The 20,870-nt window shown below is 46.8% G+C and overlaps 9 protein-coding genes across 9 annotated transcripts; 4 read left to right on the plus strand and 5 right to left on the minus strand.

Annotated features, from left to right (window-relative positions):
- Positions 1-1,273: 1,273 nt before the first annotated feature.
- LY89DRAFT_683101 (uncharacterized protein) lies at positions 1,274-1,950 on the minus strand. The gene is made up of 2 exons (XM_018214641.1): positions 1,516-1,950; positions 1,274-1,453 (listed from the first exon to the last, which is right to left on the minus strand). The coding sequence occupies exons 1-2, from the start codon at positions 1,941-1,943 to the stop codon at positions 1,294-1,296; spliced, it is 588 nt and encodes a 195-aa protein (XP_018073531.1). The 5' UTR covers positions 1,944-1,950; the 3' UTR covers positions 1,274-1,293.
- A 481-nt stretch (positions 1,951-2,431) lies between these two features.
- LY89DRAFT_731593 (uncharacterized protein) lies at positions 2,432-3,873 on the plus strand (the record flags this gene model as incomplete). Its single annotated transcript, XM_018219584.1, has 2 exons — positions 2,432-2,784; positions 3,123-3,873. 2 exons carry the CDS (start codon positions 2,432-2,434, stop codon positions 3,871-3,873), a joined length of 1,104 nt encoding a protein of 367 aa, XP_018073532.1.
- An 880-nt stretch (positions 3,874-4,753) lies between these two features.
- On the plus strand, positions 4,754-6,939 carry LY89DRAFT_479382 (uncharacterized protein). Its single transcript, XM_018207831.1, has 2 exons — positions 4,754-4,839; positions 4,902-6,939. The coding sequence occupies exon 2, from the start codon at positions 5,101-5,103 to the stop codon at positions 6,916-6,918; it is 1,818 nt and encodes a 605-aa protein (XP_018073533.1). The 5' UTR covers positions 4,754-4,839; positions 4,902-5,100; the 3' UTR covers positions 6,919-6,939.
- Positions 6,940-9,954: 3,015 nt separating this feature from the next.
- On the minus strand, positions 9,955-12,321 carry LY89DRAFT_716765 (HET-domain-containing protein). The gene is made up of 2 exons (XM_018218288.1): positions 12,126-12,321; positions 9,955-12,054 (listed from the first exon to the last, which is right to left on the minus strand). Exons 1-2 carry the CDS (start codon positions 12,189-12,191, stop codon positions 10,243-10,245), a joined length of 1,878 nt encoding a protein of 625 aa, XP_018073534.1. The 5' UTR covers positions 12,192-12,321; the 3' UTR covers positions 9,955-10,242.
- Positions 12,322-12,527: 206 nt separating this feature from the next.
- LY89DRAFT_683105 (uncharacterized protein) lies at positions 12,528-13,259 on the minus strand. The gene is made up of 2 exons (XM_018214642.1): positions 12,811-13,259; positions 12,528-12,726 (listed from the first exon to the last, which is right to left on the minus strand). The coding sequence occupies exons 1-2, from the start codon at positions 13,165-13,167 to the stop codon at positions 12,550-12,552; spliced, it is 534 nt and encodes a 177-aa protein (XP_018073535.1). The 5' UTR covers positions 13,168-13,259; the 3' UTR covers positions 12,528-12,549.
- A 167-nt stretch (positions 13,260-13,426) lies between these two features.
- On the minus strand, positions 13,427-15,184 carry LY89DRAFT_683106 (FAD/NAD(P)-binding domain-containing protein). The gene has a single exon (XM_018214643.1). It carries the CDS (start codon positions 14,739-14,741, stop codon positions 13,479-13,481), a length of 1,263 nt encoding a protein of 420 aa, XP_018073536.1. The 5' UTR covers positions 14,742-15,184; the 3' UTR covers positions 13,427-13,478.
- A 947-nt stretch (positions 15,185-16,131) lies between these two features.
- LY89DRAFT_581568 (uncharacterized protein) lies at positions 16,132-17,889 on the plus strand (the record flags this gene model as incomplete). Its single annotated transcript, XM_018209116.1, has 3 exons — positions 16,132-16,332; positions 16,402-16,953; positions 17,527-17,889. The coding sequence occupies 3 exons, from the start codon at positions 16,132-16,134 to the stop codon at positions 17,887-17,889; spliced, it is 1,116 nt and encodes a 371-aa protein (XP_018073537.1).
- Positions 17,890-18,106: 217 nt separating this feature from the next.
- Positions 18,107-19,887, minus strand: LY89DRAFT_479560 (glutamate 5-kinase). The gene is made up of 5 exons (XM_018207832.1): positions 19,727-19,887; positions 19,483-19,670; positions 19,324-19,434; positions 19,003-19,273; positions 18,107-18,955 (listed from the first exon to the last, which is right to left on the minus strand). Exons 1-5 carry the CDS (start codon positions 19,761-19,763, stop codon positions 18,195-18,197), a joined length of 1,368 nt encoding a protein of 455 aa, XP_018073538.1. The 5' UTR covers positions 19,764-19,887; the 3' UTR covers positions 18,107-18,194.
- A 188-nt stretch (positions 19,888-20,075) lies between these two features.
- LY89DRAFT_581551 (uncharacterized protein) lies at positions 20,076-20,862 on the plus strand (the record flags this gene model as incomplete). Its single annotated transcript, XM_018209115.1, has 2 exons — positions 20,076-20,585; positions 20,635-20,862. Coding segments are annotated over 2 exons (738 nt in total), but the record flags the coding sequence as incomplete, so codon positions are not given.
- Positions 20,863-20,870: the final 8 nt, after the last annotated feature.

Raw genomic sequence — 20,870 nt, forward strand, 5'->3', positions numbered from 1 at the left:
ATTTCTTTCTTTGGGGTCGTCTTGATTGATACAGACCCGATCGAACACGACGAAAGAAATCAGTAAGTCGCACCCCTAGTAAATCCTTTGGTTCGCCAAAGCTCATTCTCCGTTAAATTTCTTTAACAATCTTTTCTTCTATTATTCCTTTTTATACTTTCATTATAGATTCGATTTGAAAACAAACTTCACAGGTTAAATGTTATTCATTGTATTTTAAAGAGCCCTACTTCGATTTTAGGATTCATCTAAACTAATGAAACACTTCCTTCAGCCCATCGCAAATAACTCTCGAAGCCCAACGCAAATAACTTTTGAAGTCTATCGCAAATAACTCTAGAAGGATTCATCTAAACCAAACTAATAAAACACTTCCTTCAGCCTATCGCAAACAATTCTCGATATCTCTTAAACTTTTAGAGAGTGGACTCGCATAAGTGACATCTTTCGGGCCTGTAGCGAAATAATGAGTATCTCCACCCCAAATAATAGCTACGGGCCGGAAATCTCGATCGACGATAATTGATCCTAAATCTCCTTTGGCAGACATAAACCCTTGTGGATTTAAGGCAATGAGACACAGTTCCCTTAATATGCTACTTCTGCCCTTAGTGTTTTGCGTACTCTGAATAGTATTAAATGTGCCTCCAACCCATTTGTTTGTGGTCCGACTTCTTAGTTTAAAGACAAGCTCGCTAGGAATTAGGTTATTGTCTCGAATAGGCTTAAAATGCGGACTCGGATTAAAGTGTAGTGTAGTAGTGTGTTGAAATTCCTTATTGACTTAAGCAATCGATGAGTGGTCGAACGATATAAAAGAACCACTCGTACGAACATACTACTTATTTTAGCTATTGTTAAAACCCTTAAAGTATTTAAGTAGAGATCACATACTTTGTTTTCAGCTAAAATCGCAGGGTTGATAATTAATATAATAGCCTAGTTACTACAACTCTCGAATTGTGGGAGTAATCTGTCCAAACCCAAAGTAGTATAAACATAGCTAAGATCAATATCATATTGCGTTGCGTTCCTAAGAGTTTGATCTAGAGTAGTAATCTCAAAAGTAGTCCTAATAGCGTTCTTAGATACAGTTCCCCATCGTAATAACTTAATCTTAGTATTAATTTCTTATATTATCGTTTGATAGTCGCTAGCTATTAGGCATATTACTCGCTGTTTAGGATGTCCGCTATTCTCGATATAAGGTTTATTGCCTAAAATACTATCTAGGTTAATAATATGTTTATAAGTAAGTGTATAAACTATAGTTCGGCCATCCTTATCGCAATACTAGATGTATCTAGAGAGGGTACCCACGGAATTGATATCTACGGGGCCGATTGATAAGTATAGTAGCCGGGTAGGGGAGTTGTAGACATCGGGGTTTCTATTAAGGACAAAGCACAAGTCGATATCAGACCGGGATGTGCGGCAGACATTAACGTAGATCCTGCATTATAGCTCAAGTTAGCGACTATTCTGTGCTATAAATAGCTAGATAAGGGACTTTACGAATCTTTCTCGCTCGAATCGAGGCCTACTACTATCATAACTTTAAGGATCATCGAGATAATGTTGTAGGCAGCATCCTCGAAAAGGGCTTTATCGGCCACAATAATGTGAATAGTTATCGGGTTCTTGAGACGCTTAATATCAAAACCGAGCCGTAGAACGTTGAGTCCCCAATTGCAATCCGGTAGTATAGTGTGAATGGCCGAGACAATATTATTATAAAGTTCATCCTCGAAGATTGCCACAAACTTGTGTTCCAGATCGGTGGCTCCGATCGCGAAAATGTTCTTGTGAGGGGTATAGGTAGAAGGGCTTTTGCAGAGGTATAAGGGATTAGAAGGATGGCTGCTGGCGCAGACCTCGAGACCTCGCATACCGTAGAGGGAGCGCATCTCTTGCATCACGAGGTACTCCTTGTGAGAAGACATAGTGATGGGGCACGTTGGCTGTTTATTCGTATTGGCTTTCAATAACAAAAGTGGTGTGGCAGGGATGACCTGCGTGGCAGTAAGAGACCTCCGATGATGAAGGCGGTGTGGTTCGTTATCGATAACGATAAGGACAGGACAAGGCCTCTTGATGCCTTAGGCAAACACATAAAGTAATGGAGCTAAACCCAAAGAAGGAACAAAGCGGCAAAAGTCACGTGGGACCAACCCCTCTCCCGCTTGAGAGAATTTCATGAGCGAGGGTGGCGCATCCCCCCTGGCATTACACAGCTGTAAAAAGTCTGCACCTGCACTTTATTCAGGGGATGGTAGGGCGCAGCGAGATCACAGCCACTATGCTCTAGCGATACATAAATAAAGTAGCACTGACGTCCATATATTCTGTCTCGCCGCTCAGACGTCTCATTTCCTCGTCCGTATTCTACCTCCAACCCCTCAACACCAAATTACTTGCTATTCTCAATCTAATGGATGGGTTGGCCGGAGCCCTGGGTTCCGTCATCGGCTATCTCGGAGCCGAAGTTGCCGAGAAAGAACTCCTTGAGCGGCTGCTTTGGCCTCAAAGGTTCTACAACGACTGCAATATCAAGACTCTGCTCAACCAGTTTCTCTTAATGGGAATGGGAGGCCCGCTGCATCGAGCCGCTTTGGCAACCCTTGATGACTTACGGGATCATGGCCTCTACCTTGGGCCTCGTCGTGGCGATATGCTGGGTACCGCTTTCTATAGAGATCTTCGCACATTCAACTTCTGGAGAACGCATGAAGATAACTACGCTCAACCTAAGGAATCACGCAACATACTCTGGATTGAAGTACTGTGAGATATCAAAGGCGATCAAGATTGCACCATGATTAATACAGTCGACTCTGAATCCCAGCACAAGCAAAACTGTTGGAATATACTCCTAAGGATTCCGTTGGTACGCGGCGAACACGGGATTCAGGCTAGCCATAATAAGACTAGTCCAATTCGTTGTGTTCATTTGTGTACGCGGGAAGAAAGAGAGCTCGAGGGAGAGCTCTCTTATATATTCCGTCGAGGTCACGTGCTAGGCACGTGCCCCCTAGTGCTGTGCTGCGGCTGTGTTCAAACAAAAACATCCCGCTTCGGGCTTTTCAGCAAGTCCACCACCTCAGGCTCAAGCTAATTAATAGTGACACACCAAGTCCAAATGGTGTTGTAAGAGTCGGAGAAGAACATATAACAGCCAGAGGGTTCTTGTTCGTTATCGCCAGTGAAGGACTTGCGGTCGCCGTGGCCCTTATTTCTAACATTGAATTTGGGTCTTGGTGGATGTTCGCCTACTTTTGTACACCTCTGTTGCTCAAATGTGCCTCCATTTTATGGAGCGTCCGGCGCGAAGGCTTGATGTCGATTGAACAATTGAGCGAGAGAGGCGACGTCGACCAGCCTGAGATCTTTGAGTTGGAGGATAAGCATCACGGCTTTATGATCATCGAGGGACCGGCTCCGGTAATCCAACAGTTCTTCGGGCACTACGGCCATCCACGGCGCGATGAAAAGCACAGGGGTCGGATTTTGGCAGACCGTTGGAGAGAGGTTTTGTCGATAGTCCTAGTGTACACCTTTGTCCTTTACTTTCCCGCTGGCTTACTCGCTCTTCTTTGGATGAACCGGAACCAGCAATATCTTTGGCTTAGTTACCAGTTGTACGCAACTTTGGCAATGCATACCACTCGGGTCCTTGGGTGGAGTGGTTGCGGGAGGACGGAGAAACGGCTTGCTCGCTTACTAGAGCAAAAGAAAGAGGTATGGCTTCAGAGCGCAGGGGGTTGCACTGTCGCGGCAACTCTGGACGTTACTGAAGTGCTTAATATGGCTGAAGGAAATAGGAAGGTTAAGGAGCTTATCCAGTTGCGCTCTTTACAGAATGCAGAGGCATAATTCTCTAGAATTCCGCAAGAGCGTTGGTCTAGCAAGTACAAGGATTTCCGTCAATATACTCTCGCATCATGATCGCTAGCTCGAGCCGTCTCTACTAGTATGGAATACGTAAGGCCCAAGGTTGTTGTATCATCGCTACCGTCGCCTACCCCCTCGAGAGCTTTATCCGGATCTGTCTGTGCGCGCTTTGGCGCTCAGTCCCTCGCATTCACAACTACTTGCCCGGGATTACGTCCTCAAGTACCGCGTTATTGGATCAGCTGCAAGCTGATTTTCTCCCTAGTTTTTTGGACGGACCGCGACATTCGTTGCACAGCATTCCGGATTCAAGTGCCATGCAGCTCGAGCGCTCCATAAAACCGGTGAGCACTAAGTACAATCTCACTGGAAATAAATAAGTTGGACGATGTAGATTAATGAGGCACTTTCTCGTAGAGATTGATTTGCCGAGAGTACGTTTCAGAATCCAGCAAATCTTTTGATGCAAATTCCGGGAAGGAAGACGTGTAACGAACCCCTGATCCAATCGTTTATCAAAGCAACGACTACATGTCCCAAAACAGCGAGCTGCAGCCTTGTGCACCGTGTTGACCATAATCGTAACCTTGATTACGACCAATCACCAGTGACTGCTGTTAATTATAGACACGGGAGCGATACGCTTTTCGAGGGCGCCGGGATCACATCCAATGAAGCAAACATCCTGAAACAGTAGGTTGCAGTTTTATGCGCTGTCTCGCTCATTCTTGTGGACAACATCAAGACCAATCATTGCGAAATATTGCCGATTAAAGCCACGCGGACCTGATTACATGATTTGAAGTATATCTAGGTTCGAACAGAGGTAAGCAGGTTGGCCCGGCTTCCCTTTAATATGAATAAAAGGCTGTTTTCCCTCTCCCAGCTTCTCAGTTAACTTGATCCCACATCGCGTCTAATCGCATGCAATCGCATGCATCATATGAGGTAACAACACAACCGAACCCTATCTGTTCTGCAACTGGTATGTACTAACCACGTTCTAATAGTCTGTACTAGTACGAGCCCCCTCAACAAAACCTTCTAGAACGCTAACACCTTTCTGCTTGATACTACAAACGGAAAGACTCGAAATTTTCCATCATATTTGTTTCAATGTCTTAAAGCGCTTCTCGGATATCAACGCTCCTCACCTGGTATTAAACTAGGCTTTGCACAGAATTTCTCTTAATACCGTTTCGCTGCAACATGAGCGCCGCTTCAGCCGGAGTCGCGAAGGAGGAAAAGGCACTTGGATCCTGGCCTCGACGCCTTCTCCACGTACCGACATTGACATCATACGAGTGGCAGCCTGGAATTAAGTACGGAAAGGCCGTGAAGCCAGCATACAACATCCTTACCTACACATGGGGTCGCTGGAAGCTCGCCGATAGCCCCACCAAAGAAAGACCAGAAGTGCAGGGCATCCCCGTGAAGGGTATCCCATGGGACATCCCAAGGGTTCACCCAGCGCGGTTCACGACTCAGCAGTTCTTGGAGGCAATCCGGCAAGCGACAATGTGGTGGTCTATTCCAGGTCCTGACGGTTCAAGGGTGATGGAGCCCGAGGTCGAGTTTGTCTGGGTAGATGTTGCTTGTCTTGACCAAAGAAAGGGTGAGCCAACTTCTGACTCCGAGAGAGGTCGTCAAGTGGCTATATTCTCGAAAGCAATCAGGACCTTTGCCTGGATAGGTTCCATTCCTTCTCTTCAGATGGAGAGGATACACTCTGCCATTACCGATCTTACCTACGACGTGCTCAACGGACCCAAGCCATCAGGATATGCCCCTTTCCGAGACCACATCGAGAACGCATGTCAAATGTTGGAGTCATTCTTTTCTGATCCATGGTTCACATCATTGTGGACCCTACAAGAGACTTTCCTCCGTGTAGACGCCGTCTTCCTTTCTCAGGAAGGATTGAGAGTGACGAGGATGGGAGCCGACGATCCTAGTGCGAAGTTCGAATTCGGTAATCTCGTTCACCTAGACTTCCGTATGAGAGAGTGGGATGAATCCCTTCAGGATCCCGCACCCCAGTCCTGGCGAACTATCCTTGATCTCATGAACAAGTCGGGTATATCTGCAATTGGCTCTGGTAATTTTATCGCGGCATATCTTGCCGCGAAAAGCCGCACTGCCAAGCGAGACGAGGACCGTGTGTACGGCATTCAGCAACTATTCAATTTGCGACTGGGAAATACTGCCCCTGGCTCTGCAGGGACATATTGGACCAGGGATCAGCTAGAGGATCAACTGGCTGAGCGGTTACTTGTACAGCATCCTGTCCTTAGCCAGATGCACGTGTTCACTACGCCTGCCTCCTTTGGCACGGCCTGGCGTTTGAATCAGAGCTCAGCCTGCCCTCGACTCGATTTCGCATTACTCTACAATTTTTCACCTGGAGCATCAAGCCGGAGATCGGATCAGCAGATGGCTCAAGGAAAGGTCAAGCCGACATGTACGTTCTCTACAGGGAAGATCTCGGGTACGACATGGTGCTATTTCAAGGGATATATGACGCCTTTCCGGATTTTTGAACAACGATGTTACGAGGCTGAAAAATCGTCTACTATCCGTCCTGTAACGCTAATAATGCCGCCTAATGTACGAAAGGCGTTTTCATTTAAGATTTACCTCGATGCCTCGGCTGAAGTAGTCAGTTGTCCGGATTTTCTTCATGGAAGCGAAGTTGATCTAAATGACATCGACTACGGGATATCTGGGCTGTCCAATCGTAGGGCGAGACCAGACAAAGCTGCGAGACAACAACGACTTGCTCAATGGCTCTCATCATCATTCGAACCCTCTCAGCTCATGGTACTAGAACTTTTGTCACTCAACAATGGGGTTGGGGAAGGGCCGACTAGGTGGTACACATATGGATTGATTTTGCTATACCAGAAAAGGAACGATTTGGGATATTTCAATCGACTAGGCTGCTGCTATTGGGAGGATTATAGCAAGAACAGTCGGAGAAAAACATACCCGGCCGATTGGAGTCGTTGTGAGGGGATTGTCGGCTAATGAACCGCGTTCTTGCGTTCAGAGTATAGGAGCAATAGTTTTTAGACTCTTCCGAATTTCACATTCAACCTTCGACCTTCGACCTTCGTTGGTTCACGTGAACAAGGACATGAGATGGCATGTCGGCCAAGACTTGCTTCTGCACTCGCTGAGATGTCGGCTTCGCTAGATGTATCGACAAAGAGGCTCCACGGTCCGCCTGCAGAAACAATACTATGCATAGCAGACTTCGTCCCTACCGTCTCCGCTGCTTGTCTTGCTTTATGTAATCGATCCTTGAGCAGGATAGTCGGTCCTCATTCTTTGGAGATCTATTCACGATGAAGAACAAGATGTTCGCCTGGCTTTCCTGCTCTGTTTGGTGAAGGATCTTTCGGTATGATTTGTATATTGTAGTTGTACTCAGCTCCGTTCAAGCAGCGCAGTACAATGGCCACGATTAGTTCCACACCGCCAAGGTCTCCCTTGTGCCAGCAAGGATGTAAGCTTCTGTTATTATTGGTTTTCGTTTTACTTGCTGAAGTTTGCCAACATCCAATTGCTGATGGAGCGCTATCGCAACAGTCCTGATTACGCAATCCCACTGGAAGCCTTTTATTATACTGAGATTGAACTCAGTAGCGTTCATGAAACCACTACTCTTATATCTATTAATGCGCGTATCGTTTCAAATAAGCTCTTAATACGATCTCAGATGTGGATTCTGGTACCGAGTGATCAGCGAGAAGATTTCTTTATTAAGCACTCATCTCTATAAGTATATAAGAAGCGTGGAAGGAGCTTTAGGGATAATAGATTACTGCAACTTGTTCGATACAGGCTTGATCATTTTAATGATAAATCCCTCAGTGCCACCTCCTCATACAGTCATGTACTTCTTAGCTGACGCCAGCGTGAGAAATGATTAAGTTAAATTAAGATATGACCCTATAATTATATCTTAATCAAACCATGGACGTCGCGACTTTGCCGCCAACACGATTCTGCCACGCTACGCCTTGCATGAATCTCTTAGCTAGGGCTAAGGAGACTGAACATTAGCATGATCTTTCTTCGGCGTACTTCCCCGTCACATGAATTTCAAGATTCTCTGGAGCCATACCCTCCCATCAATACAGCTTGCGCCGAGATGATTCTGCCTTGCGTTGCTTGCATGCATGACCCTCCTGCTTCTTCAGGTGTGGCTTAAACCGCAATATGACCATTTCTTCGGCGTAGTTTTGCCGCTGCATGAGTCTCATGAAACCCAGCAGGCACAGAAGTCATTTACTTTAGTAATAAACCCTCAATCAATGCACTGTCGCCGAGAGAAGCTAGCCACGACCGTTCCCTTGCTCAGTCCCGTCCATGCATAATCTCATAACAGCTCACAAGCGTACCGGCAACCATGAACCCATCCGTCCAAGGATCTATGTCGGCGAGATGGATGTGTCTGGCCTTGCATGAAATTATCTGCTCATCGACAGACGGAACCTTGGTATGGTTCATTTCCTCATGCGATTTCGCATCACGCCAGCGGTCTGAACCCTCGACACAACCGCAGTGCCGCGCTGGTGTTGCCTGGCCTTCCATAATACCTCGCCTATGCGAGGCACCGGATGTTGTATTCCAATACCGTAGTACTTGCTGCTAGAAATATTCCACCTCGTCTCGTATGAAGAGTAACGAGTTCTTGGGGAGCACCAGATATTGGCACCCTCCAAGAAGTATAGTGCCGTTTTTCAAGGCCTTTGAAACTATATAGAACTATTTGTCGACGCTTTTAACAAAGCGATATCGTGCGTATTTTGAGGTCAATAGTTCGAGGACCGCTTCTTGTGGCAGAATGAAGTCGTAAACAATGAAGTTGAATTGTGAAGTTCGGTGGCCTTGTCGTCGTTCCGTGCAGCCCCCGCTAGCAGGGATCCAAAATCGCCTTTGCGGGCAGCATTGTCAAGGTGAGCCAGAACCGATTCTCTGCTTGACGTCACCACCATTTTGATAGGTTGAAAAAGTGGCTGTGTTCAGGGCAGCAAAGCATTAGCAAAATCTCCAAATAGACGGCAGGGAAAGTATTACTGATCTTGAGGGAGCGCCAGAGACTCCGGCTGACTCAGCGACTTGCTCAGAGAGCTCAGGGCTCAGGGCTCAGCTCAAGTTAAGGCAGCGACTTCTCAGGTCCAAAGACGGAAATAGAAACGTTTATATCGACATTCCGGCATGGGAGTGTGGGACTACCTGTATCAAGGCCTGTAAATAGGCATTAATGCATAGGATCTTATCAATATATCAAATAGAGTCTATTATAAACATTACTACACGGGCTGCAATCGCAATACAGAGAGATATAGTCAACGAGGTTGAGATTAATTAACGGAATACAGACAAGTGGAAAAAGCTTCATTTTAGATTTAATAGGTTTATCTTGTGCTACCTCCGATCGGGGTGAGGCCGCGAAATTGAAATTCGCGCACTTCAAAGCAAGGGTGCGTAGATCGAGAAAATGAATAGGCAAGGCGACGCGAAGCAAAACGAAACCCCTCAGAAAACAGAGGTCAAAACCTCAAGTTCCTGTGGCATTCCGTTCGGTATCGATCGAAATATAAGCAGAGTGCATCTTTCCGCAGGAAAGAAACCAGCAAGTCATTAATCTACGGCAGATCCTCGGGCCGGCTAAGACGGGTTCCGGTGCTTACCTGTGATGAATCTTGACTGAGCAGCCCCGAATGAATCTAGTGAACTCGCCTAGCGAATTCCTTCCTCTACAACTTTGCATCCTCATCACCAACAGACCTGCCCCCGATATCCATGATGATAGCGCACTGCTATTCTTTCGCGTTACCAGGGCGCGTACCATGGCTTTGCCAATACTATAGTAGTAGGAAGACGGGGAATGACTCCAAGGTATTTACACAGCCGCTGGCAGGCTGGCCCATCCCGGCTCAGGGTGTGGGAGCCGTTTTTGGCGGCCACCCCCCTCCCGCCCCGAAAAGGTGAACATGTCCTCCTCTGCTGCCAAATTCTCTTCCCTGTAGTCTTTCAATTTTGTGAAAGGAGCCGGTTTTGAACCCTGAAGCAGAGGATGCTTACAGCACTAAATAAAAAGTATCCAGGGTGACATGAAGGCAGGATTAACACAAACCGTTATATCAATTTATTTTCAATTTTGAAAACAAGGAATAATATAACCAATAGCTCAGGATAAATTATAAATTGTCTAACCTTTTGTTCCCGCCCCCTTTCTTTTTTTTCTTTTGCAGTATTAATTCCGAGTTTAAGAGAAGTACAGGATTCAGCTCTCAAGCATAGCATTATTGCAAAATTGATAGAAAGCCTCCACTAACCTCACGAAAGTTGAAACTCTTCAATCTTATCTTCTTTGTATCGCTCGCCATTCATGATGCCATGTACATATGCTTCCCCTACTAATTGCCACATATTGCTAATTGCAAAAGGAGCATGCTGGCCGTCTCCAATGAAACAACGTTTAGGACGTAGTATCAAGGGCACTTTGACTCCGTCTATAATATAGACAGAATCGCCTTTCGTAGAAGATTCTGGGCCGACGCCAATATATCCAGCCTCGGTAATGAAAAGACAACGGCCATAACACATCCGATTAAAACGATCCAACAAAAGTGTGTCGATTGGTTGAGGTACGTCTGGAGGTGGCCAAAGACGTACCGGTATACGGCCATTTGGATAACACGCTCGATACAATAGCATCAATTTAATCCAAGCGTGGTAGTCGTCTTCGTGTTCAGCAGCAAGTACACTGCCATCTATCCATTGATTTCCAACAAGAGTTCGATCGAACGCTTCTTTCCAATGATGACAATCAGAGGCTGGGTATTCATGAAAACCCCTTTTGCCAAAAGAGTCCGAACACATGTCCATCCAGGTTTTTATCGCAATTTCAGGAGGGGCATCTTCATTTTCGGGGGATCCTCGATGAACTTTACCAGATACAAGCACCTTATCAATAAAGATGCCCTGCATTATGAATTTTATCCCGTCATAGCCCAAGCTACGTCCTTTGCTTTGATTGTCGCATTTTGGGTATGCAGATCCGATCCCTAATAGGTTCAATGGCAATGTCATCAATACAAAGCTCAGGTCTGGCACCCAGGAAGGTAACAAATACTTGGTAGGCTGCGGTGGAATCCCAGCTATTGCAAGAAAATCCAAAGTGTCGGTCTTCCTGGCTATCCATTGGAAGGTTTTAGTGTAAACCTCGGCTGTATCGAGTGTATAATCAGGAATTATAGCATCTGAAGCTTCCATATTGACGTCTGATGCGAGACCAAGGAGCGCAAATACTTTATCCCGATCATCAGTCGCCTGAGCGGTTCGCTCCATCCATAAAAGCTCCCAAAGAGGCAAATGATATTTTGGTGCATTGATAGCGCGGCGGTACTTGTTTAATCTCCTTACTCGTTTGTAACCCAGACGATAAAGTTGCTTTCGTTGCCCATTGAAACATATCGCTTCTGTAAGAACGACAGCCATGTAAAGGGTTTCGAAATCAACCTTGTGCGGCCCACAACAGAAGACCGCTTTTCTTGTCACAGAAACCTCTTGGATGGTCCATACACGTCGGAACCATGGATGGCTTAAGAATTGATCCAAGACTTTCCACCGGGAATCTAGAGGATGTGGTAGACCCATTGCTTCAACTTCGCTCCATGGAGTTGTTCCTAGTGCTACAGACTTGAAATCTGAGAACTTCGCCTCAAGACTGTGAATTAACTCTACCGCCAATGTCGTTGAAGATGTCGAAGGTCCAACCCAAACAGCTACGTATGACGCATTTCGATATATCTCTGTCATTATTTTAACCATTCTTGTGCGCTCGTCATTGTCTTGCTGGTTGATACAAAGAGCATCGACCCAAAGCCGAGTAGGCATGTCGGTTCGCCGGAAAGAGAATAGAGCGTCGAAGAGATTTTTGGTGACTTCGATTACGGATCCGTTGCAGATGATGGTCTTCATGTCGTTCCTAGATCCCCATGTATATGAAAGTGCGTAATACTGGTTGACACATCCCGTAGCACGACCTATTGACGTTGTACATCTAATAGGTTGATCTGATTGGTCGGGTTCAAGATCTAGCAGGCGGATATCCCCATCTCCCAATGAGAATTTCCCGTAATCATCCTACGTTGCTACCAGTTGGCACCCATTCAACAGCTCGAACGTGAAGACCAAAGGAAATAGAAATCACCTACACAATCAGGAAACCAACGTCTATTCCAAGCGCAAGAAAGAAAGGCAGAGTTCCACTTGTCTGACATAACTCTGAAATTGTATTGCGAAGTTGAAGAGCGATATTTAACTGTATAGTCTCAAGTACTTGAAGATTAATCGAGTTGTGGGAATCTCATAATAATACTGAGGTAACAGATTTCCTGGAATGAACAAGACTTAAAGCTGCCGAAACCCATCAGTACTTTCACGTCTACTTATAAATAGCTATTTACTAATGCAATGCCGGCTGCATACTCGGTGACCGGATGAGGGATGGGCTGGACCCACAAGCGTGCTTAGGGCTCAGGCTACATTTCCGGATCCGACTAGCACGAAACGAAAACCCTCAGAAAACAAAGGTCAAACCCTCAAGTTTCTGAGGTGTTTTGTTCGGTATCAATCGACTTATAAGCACAAGGCATCGATCCATATGTACGATCCTCGTCTCAATTTCGAATTTCGTTGCAAATCGTACAATTGTCGCAATGCTATGGCAAGATTCTTGGTGACCTTTCGGAAGTATCCATTAAGGAATATCTGATCATGACGAGATGATTCGCCCCAGTGGTATGAGAGAGCATAGTAAGTTGGAGCCATTTCCAAGGGGACGATGTGCAGTGTTGTCACAAGATGTCCCCACGATCCCCGATGGCTAACTCGGAGTAGACGAATGCAGTTATCGAGAGGGTCTAATTCCTGGTAAATAAGTCGAGCTGGCACATCGGGCTGATTATAATCGTCCTCTACTGCTGGACCTTTCCCTGGCCAAACAGCAGCAAACGGGCTCAGTCTGGAATTTCTTGCCATTCTTGGATATCTGAGCGGCGTGATTTCGATAAATTCTCCAGGACCAAGAACATTTTGATTTTGAGGATCTTGGGATTTCAGGCCAATTTCACTCGCAAGGCTCGAGGTAGGAATTGCAACCTGCATTGCTTCACCGAATGATCCCCTGCACGTTGTAGACCAATCAACGACAAGATCGTCTAAATCGTGGCTATGCTCATGACTTACTTTTTGCATAGTGCCTCGGGCAACATTTCTTCAGTGCTTTGGTGCTTTGAAAACCCCAGCGAACATTTTTCCCAGTATGAGAGGACTTCAATATTAAACAAAATAATTCGCTCAAAATTCAGTAACATCCTTGTTTAGATGAATTGAGAAACTAAGATGAAATATAATTTTACCATATATTTAGAAACTTCGGTGGCACTGGCTGCGATCACTGCTTGCTCCCCACGAGAATACTTAGCATAGCATGAAGCTGAGATTCTTATTGGTACATTCGCATTACAAAATCAAATATGGATGGAAGATCGATGTCTCAAAACGCTTCAGACATCAACCTCTTTCGTACTCTCGAATCCTTCGAAGCCAAACAGCTTCGAAGCTCCTTCTGCACTTGCTTGAATTGCTGGTAACGCAAGCTCCCACATCTCATCCCAAAACTTCGTCATGACTTCCTTCCCAACCGGTTCCTCTTTCTCTTTGGTCTCAACCAACAAGTTCACCAACAGAGCTGCGTCCGAAAGTGCAACGTTGGCACCCGATCCTCCAGCAGGCATCATGGCGTGCACTGCATCGCCTAGTAATGTTACTCTGGAATTAGGAGAGAAGTCCGGTTTATGAGGCTTCGAGGAAAGCAGCCTCAAGGGAGCTGCTTGTTCTTCACTTTGCATGTCAAAAAGAGGCTTGAAGGTCGGGTGCCACTTCGATGTCAACTTTCTCGTGAGAGCTGCCGCTTCCTTGCCCGACAGATGGCGAAAGTCCTCATCGGACATCCCCATGTCGTCTGTCGCACCGGCGAATACCCAGTACACGTAGTTGTCCATCTGAGGTAGCCTATTGTTGCTTGCTTGCGGGATGTTTGGCTGGAAACGCACAGGTTCGAGGAATGCTAGGAAGGGGGTTGGGTCTCTGATAATGGTTATATGCTTCATTGCTTCAGCCGCGAAGCTTGCTTCGAGTTCAGGTGTGATGGGTGTTTTGCCGAAAATAGCCCGGGTGTTGACGTCGACGTATCGTTGATGGGGGAGGAGTTGTTTTCTGACTGGAGATGAGATACCATCAGCTCCGACGAGAAGGCTGCCTTCAGTGGACGTGCCATCAGCGAAAAATGCTTTGATTCCTTCAGCAGTGATTTCGTAGTGCGTGAAAGATTTCCCGAATTTGATGTTCTCATCTTGTCCGAGAAGAAGTAGAGCCCGCAGCATAGTTCGGTCGACAGTATATGCAGGCTTCACTTTCGAAGACACTGTTACATCACTTCCACTCCTATATCGATGAGATCCCTTTCCGAAACCACCTGGTGGACCTGGAGTTGGAAGGTTTGAGGCATCGAGAGCATTTAGAGAACTCGCTCCAAATTCCATAGCTGCGCAGCTCTTCTCAAAGAAGTCCCAGAGTTTATCGTCAAGACAGCCGTAGAGCGCTTCGGCCCCAATGCCTGCAACCCTGATGCGATAGCCTTGAGCACGTGAAGCAGGAGTCGGGTCTCGCTCGAAGATGGTGAAGGTGATCTTGTGTTTTCGGAGACCTTGGGCAAGAGCTAAACCTCCTATTCCACCACCAATAATCAGAACGTGAGTTGAGGACATGCCTTAAATGATGAGAATTGTGAAGTGTGATCAAAGGTGTAAGATGAAAAATCTGGTTCCCTGATGGAAATGTTTGAACGATGGATTATTTATGGGTTCGACATTTGAGGGATGCGGCCCTTTTGTGTTAAGATCTGGTCTGAACGAAGCAGGCAACCACCAAAAAGTACATGCAGGCACAGTCATGTAAGTTCCGCAATACCGTTCAGCTTCGATCTCGGCTGTGAATAAGGGATAGGCAAGTGTATCGGTAACTTGAAATCAGCGAGCCCGCAGCCGAGAAAACCTCTTCAAATGTCTCGAGTCCCAATTTCGGCCACTAGCCTCATAGTGTCGGTGTCAACAGGTACCAATGCGATTGAATTTAATGAGACTGGTTTCGAACTTCATGTAAGGAAGTATTGCAAATTGCTCTGGTTGTAAACAGGGATTATATACGAAAGTATCTCTCACAAAAGAAGATGAAAGCAATGTATTGTGTCGAGCGGCGAGCTCTAGAGCTCGGAGTCTAAACCTATTCTGGTTAACCGAAAAGAAAGTAGAACTGGTATCGCAAAAACAGGTTGCATTGCAAGCATTTTCTACACAACGTTTCGCATTCTGTGTCCTCAAATGCCGAATCTCTCACAATCTTCCCTTCTAGAGATATCATCAAAACCTCAACCTGAATGCTTATGAGGCTGCAAGTCCCACAATAAGGCGGTGGACGCCGACTGTACTTCGAGCATGGCTCATGCTTGCAATAATAGAAGCTCAAGGAAGAGCAGTCGAAAAGAGAGCCGAACGCTTCAACGCATTTACATAGAACCTATTGCCAGTCGCTTCTTACACAGACAGAGCATACGAAACTCCGATATGTTTGAATGTGGGTGCTAGCAGCATGTGTTGCACTTGCAGACTGGCAGCGGCGAAAATGGTTCTTGATTGTTATGGAAGTTCATGATGCTGGGATATTTGCTGACTACAGCTTGACGCTTAGAAAGCCAGTCAGCAACTATGCAAAGTTAGGAATGAGAGTGGGATCTTGATGCTGGACACCAAGCTTGAAAGGTAGGAGCACAAAGTTGGAGGTCCAGCGACCTCAAGGACTTGGAAAGTAGTGCTCGACTAATTTAAACAAGCTTAGAATGGGAGATGTAATCAAACCGCTATCTCATTTGCATTGTACAGGAGAAAGGATTCATGTCACACTATATATAAAGTTGGAGTGTGGACTCCGACGATGGTGCTTCTCGCTTAGTCAGTCAAAACATCCACGCGACTTTGAGACGCGTCCAGCTACAGCTTGAACAACCCCACGAACGGCCAACTCTCGAAATCCCCAAGATGCGATAACTCTGTCTGTAGTTTTTATATGAGTATCCAGATATTCAATTCAAACAACGCAACAATGCCTCGACCCAAGCGGACAAAAGTCGCGCCTTCAGCACCTCAACCACGTTTGAAGAAAGTCGCGAAATCAACGGCGCGAGCAGTCCCAGAAGCTCCAAAGGCACCATTTGACGACTTGTACGATGTCAGTGATCCGGAAGAAGGAGTTGTTACAAATGCGCGACGCGTCAAGAAGAACAATGGAAAAGAAAAGGCCACAGTGGAATCGTCGTCCAAGAGGAGTGGAAACGGCATTGGGGATGACAATGATGTTGAGAGGGACGAAGAGTTGGCACCAAATCGCGCTCAGACGGAGGCGGTGGAAGCAGAACCGATCCTGGACGATATTGACTTAGGATCAAGCAGCCCCGCTGTAGAGGTTGGCCGAAGGGAGAGTACACAGTCTATACTGGCAATTGGAAACTTTAGGAGGAGGGCGCGTCAACCAAGTATTCTAGGTCGCGGTGCTGGTCGTGCTCGATCGAGCAGTGTGGAATCGAATCTTGCCTACGATAATGGCCTCACCAGCGTCCGTCGAAAGAACGCATCCGTTATGGGCAATGTTAGAAGGCAGCCAAGAGAGGGCAGTGTTATGGGCCGAAATGTCGTACCAAGCAGTATGGGACTGGAAATGGACAGAGGCACCACACCAAACGTAGGATCAGCAATAAAGATTGGGAACTTCAAACGACGCGAACGAGAAGCAAGCATTTTGAGAACCGGGCAGGAAGCACAAAGGCCACCGCTGGACTATGAGGACGAGGAGGATGATTTCAACCCGGACGATGAATCCACACCTTTGAACCAGTCCAAAACTAGGCATACGACGTCCTCGTCTGCTGTATCGTCTTCCAATTCTAGGAAGCGCAAATTATCGGCTGTACAGGTTCCCCGGTCAAGCCCAACGTTGCCTCCTCAGGGCGAGATTGATGCTAACGACTCAATTCCCGCCACTGGCGAGCTCAACGATGAAGAGGAAGAGGACGAGCGAGAGCCTTCAGAACCAGTCATGCCATCTATCGAAGCTCGATCTGACACACCTGAGCTGCTCAGCGAGACAATGGCACCTCCTCAAAGTAGCAGCCCGACCCCTTCTAGTCCTGAGTTGCCCTCAAGGACAAGAAGAGCTCCATCTCGAGGCAGAAGACCTGTGCGAGGCAGAACACCCCCGCCGAGGACTCAAGATTCTCCAATTTCGTCTCCACCCTCCCTGACACATTCTCCTAATCGGCCGTCTATGGTCACAGCCAAGCACAAACCCAAACGACAGGCTCCCCCTCCAAGCGCACTCTCTACAGCCCAACTTCAAGCCTTCTTACCGCGAAGGCGACGGCGCCCAGCTGCAGACACTTTCTCTATTCCCAGCTCGGATGATGAGGTTGACGTATCTGGTCTAGCTCCAGATGACGATGAGCTCTCTCACTTGGATGTACGTGCTCGAAGCCGGGCATCGACAGCACTTCCTCGCCCAGCACCTCGCAGAAAAGTCACCAAGCCCAAAGCTCCAGTGAAACCTGCACCAAAACCTAATGCAAAGCGAACCTATGGTCGAGCCAATCAGACGTCTGATAAAGAGAATGAAGAGGTAGACCCTGATGATAGCTTGGCACCATTACCCGATGATGGAAATGATAGTCCAGAAAATAGCCTGGAATTGGAGAAAAGGGTTGGGAAAGAGTTAAAACAGGCTGCGAGGAAGTTTGCTGAAGTTGACAAGTGGGAGCTTGAATTTGAGGACGTTACTGCAAGCAGTTCCAGTCCGAAAGATGCTAGATGATCGATTGTTTGTCTGCATTTTTCCTCCTTCAAAGTATTCTCAATTGCATGGTTAGGGAGCTGGAATTTTTTGCCGTCTTCCGAGGGACGAAAGGCGTTTAAGGCGTAAGGATGACTTGCATTCATGGGAGCAGATGGCTGCTTAGTTTGCTGCTGCATAATGTGTCACGCATACATGTATCATTGAATAGCTCAACGGTGTGGTGGAATACAGAAAACATTGCATCCTCTACCAAACTCCTTTTCTCTACCAGTACAATCTATTGATTTCATCCCAGAACGCCCCAATTGACATCTCCAGAAACATCACACCAGAACTTTATTCTCCTGGAGCTCTACACTCGGCGAGACTGGTCTACTCTCCCTCTCAAAGAAACTAATGTTCTCCCTCAACGCCACATACTCACTCTCCGCATATCCCAACAGCCCTTGAATCTCCCCACTCCTCACTCCTTTGATCCTCGCTATCTCAGCCGCACTGTAGTTCACCAACGCTCTGCCCACCTCTATCCCAGCACCCTCCCACACCTTGCCTGGACTTAGTCGCGTCCTCAGACAGCGATCAACAACCACGAGCCGGACAGCTTCTTGTTGTGCAAAGTGACCCTCCACATCGACGACCCCGACTGGAAGCAGACCTGCTTTATTCTTCAGGGCCTCGTGAGCCCCGCTGTCGATGTAAAGGGTGCCGTGGGAGGCGAGACCGTGCAAGAGCCAGAAGTAGCGGTCTCGGATGGGATGAGGAGAGGGGACGAAGCGGGTGTGGAGCGGAGCGGTGAGAGGGGGTTCTACAGTCAGCAAAGCGGTGGAGCGGGCTAGAGGTTCGTCGAGTAGAGTTGTGCTTGAAGAGATGGTTTTTATGGAAGTGGGAGTTGGTGATTGGGATTGCGAACGTGGAGACGAGGATGTGGGTTTGATGCTTTGTAGGTATCGAACGATGTTGACTATGTTGCCCGGATTTGAGGAGCGGGTTATTACTGTTGTTACTCCAGCGGAGGTGGCGAGGCGGGCGGCAACGATCTTGGTGTACATTCCTCCTGTTCCTAGACTTGAACCTGCGCTAGATACTTGAGGGGTGTTAGCTAAGTCTCATTCTATGGAAGAGGAGAGATACCATCTGCTTGTAATTCGGCAATATCCTTCACAATCTCAATGGCTTGAGCGTCCGGATTCGTTCTTGGGTTTTTGTCGTATAAACAATCCACATCGGTCATGAGGAAGAGATAGTCTGCGTGAACCATTGCTGCTGTGATAGCGGATAATGTGTCATTGTCTCCAAACTTGATTTCAGTGACTGCAATAGTATCGTTCTCGTTGACGATAGGAATCACTCCCATTTCAAGCAACTCAGCAAAAGTATTTTGGGCATTGAGGTATTGGGTACGCTTGTAAGGTTAGCCGGAGTCAAGAAAGGCCAAAATCCAAGGAAACATACATCGGCAATGTCGTTTCTGGTGAGGAGTATCTGGGCAATGGGCTGTCGTAGGTGGCTGAATAGAGTGTCCCATATTCCTATCAGTCGACATTGACCAATTGCTGCTAGAGCCTGAGCATCTAGTCAGTAAGTATGCAACGAATGTGTTAGGGACATTACCTGGATCCTTGGAAGGTGTTTGGGTCTCTTTTCAACGTCCATTCGCCGCAGACCAACTCCAATGGCACCAGAGGAGACAATAATTACTTTATGTCCATCTTTGTGGAGCTTTACAGCAGTCTCACAAATCAGTGACAAAATTGAAATAAGAGGTTCATGTGTCTTTTCATTAACAATTGAACTCGTTCCTGGAAACAATGAGTCAATACGCATCCCTGAAATAATTTTGATGCTGAGTACTCGCCCAGTTTGATGACGATTGTGAGTGATTTTGGTTTCATGTTGAAAAAGCTATCTCCGTAAAAGCAAAAGTAGTGAGCATTTAAAAGGGCATTCGATTAGCTCCTTTAAGTATCTTGGAAATTACAATGAATCTCACTTGCTCATCTGACGCTGGTCATAGCAGGCTTAAAAAGTCCAAGCGAAATCGGGGCATTCTGCCGAGTCACATTTTATAGGGAGCTAAACCTAAGTCAGCCAAGGTTATACACCGCCTTCTCAGCTCCCAGCAAAAAAGTTACGAGATAATTCAACGACGACAAATCCCACGAAAGCGTCCCTGCCGTCCAATCTTTCGCAACAACAAGTCTCGCAGTCCCAAAATGTCAGATGGTACCCCCAAGTCCGTGTCGGATCCATCCCAAGACCCTGCGAAGACAGGCTACAATCCCAACACGAAGTGGACAAATTACTGGAACATCCTCACAGGCCGCATGACCTCTGAAGGTCAAAATGCCTTCCGCGAAGACGCCTATATCCGAAATGAAACTCGAGACTGTGCGCGCTGCGACGAGTGGCGAGATTGGTGCTTTCAATATTCCCCTACGGTCATATTCATGAGGAAGAACATTAGTGCTTTGAACGGAGATCTGAATGCTACAAATGTGCTGTGTAGACGGTGTCCGACAAGGAAGGATGAAAACGGGAATTGGGTTAGGCAGGGTGGCGGATTCAGTCCAGACCATGGAATATTAATATGTGCGAATGAGATGAGGGATAGGAAACATTTGGAGGATACATTGGCGCATGAAATGGTACATGCGTGGGATCATTTGAGATGGAAGGTTGATTGGGCGGACTTGAGGCATGCAGCGTGCACAGAGGTACTTTTGAAGCTATTTACAAAGAAACACATGCTGACTATTTTGAAAGATTCGAGCTTCGAGTCTAAGCGGCGAGTGTAGATGGTCGAGAGAATTCTGGACGAGGAATAACTGGACTTTGACACAACAGCACCAGAATTGTGTGCGAGCCAGAGCAGTGAAGTCAATTATGAATAGACCGTCTTGTAAAGATGATGTCCAGGCTGTGAAGGTTGTTAATGAGGTCTGGGATTCGTGCTTCTCAGACACACGGCCCTTCGACGAAATATACAGATAGTAGAGCGG

The sequence above is a fragment of the Mollisia scopiformis genome (assembly GCF_001500285.1).
Source record: "Mollisia scopiformis unplaced genomic scaffold LY89scaffold_8, whole genome shotgun sequence".
NCBI classification, from domain to species: domain Eukaryota; kingdom Fungi; phylum Ascomycota; class Leotiomycetes; order Helotiales; family Mollisiaceae; genus Mollisia; species Mollisia scopiformis.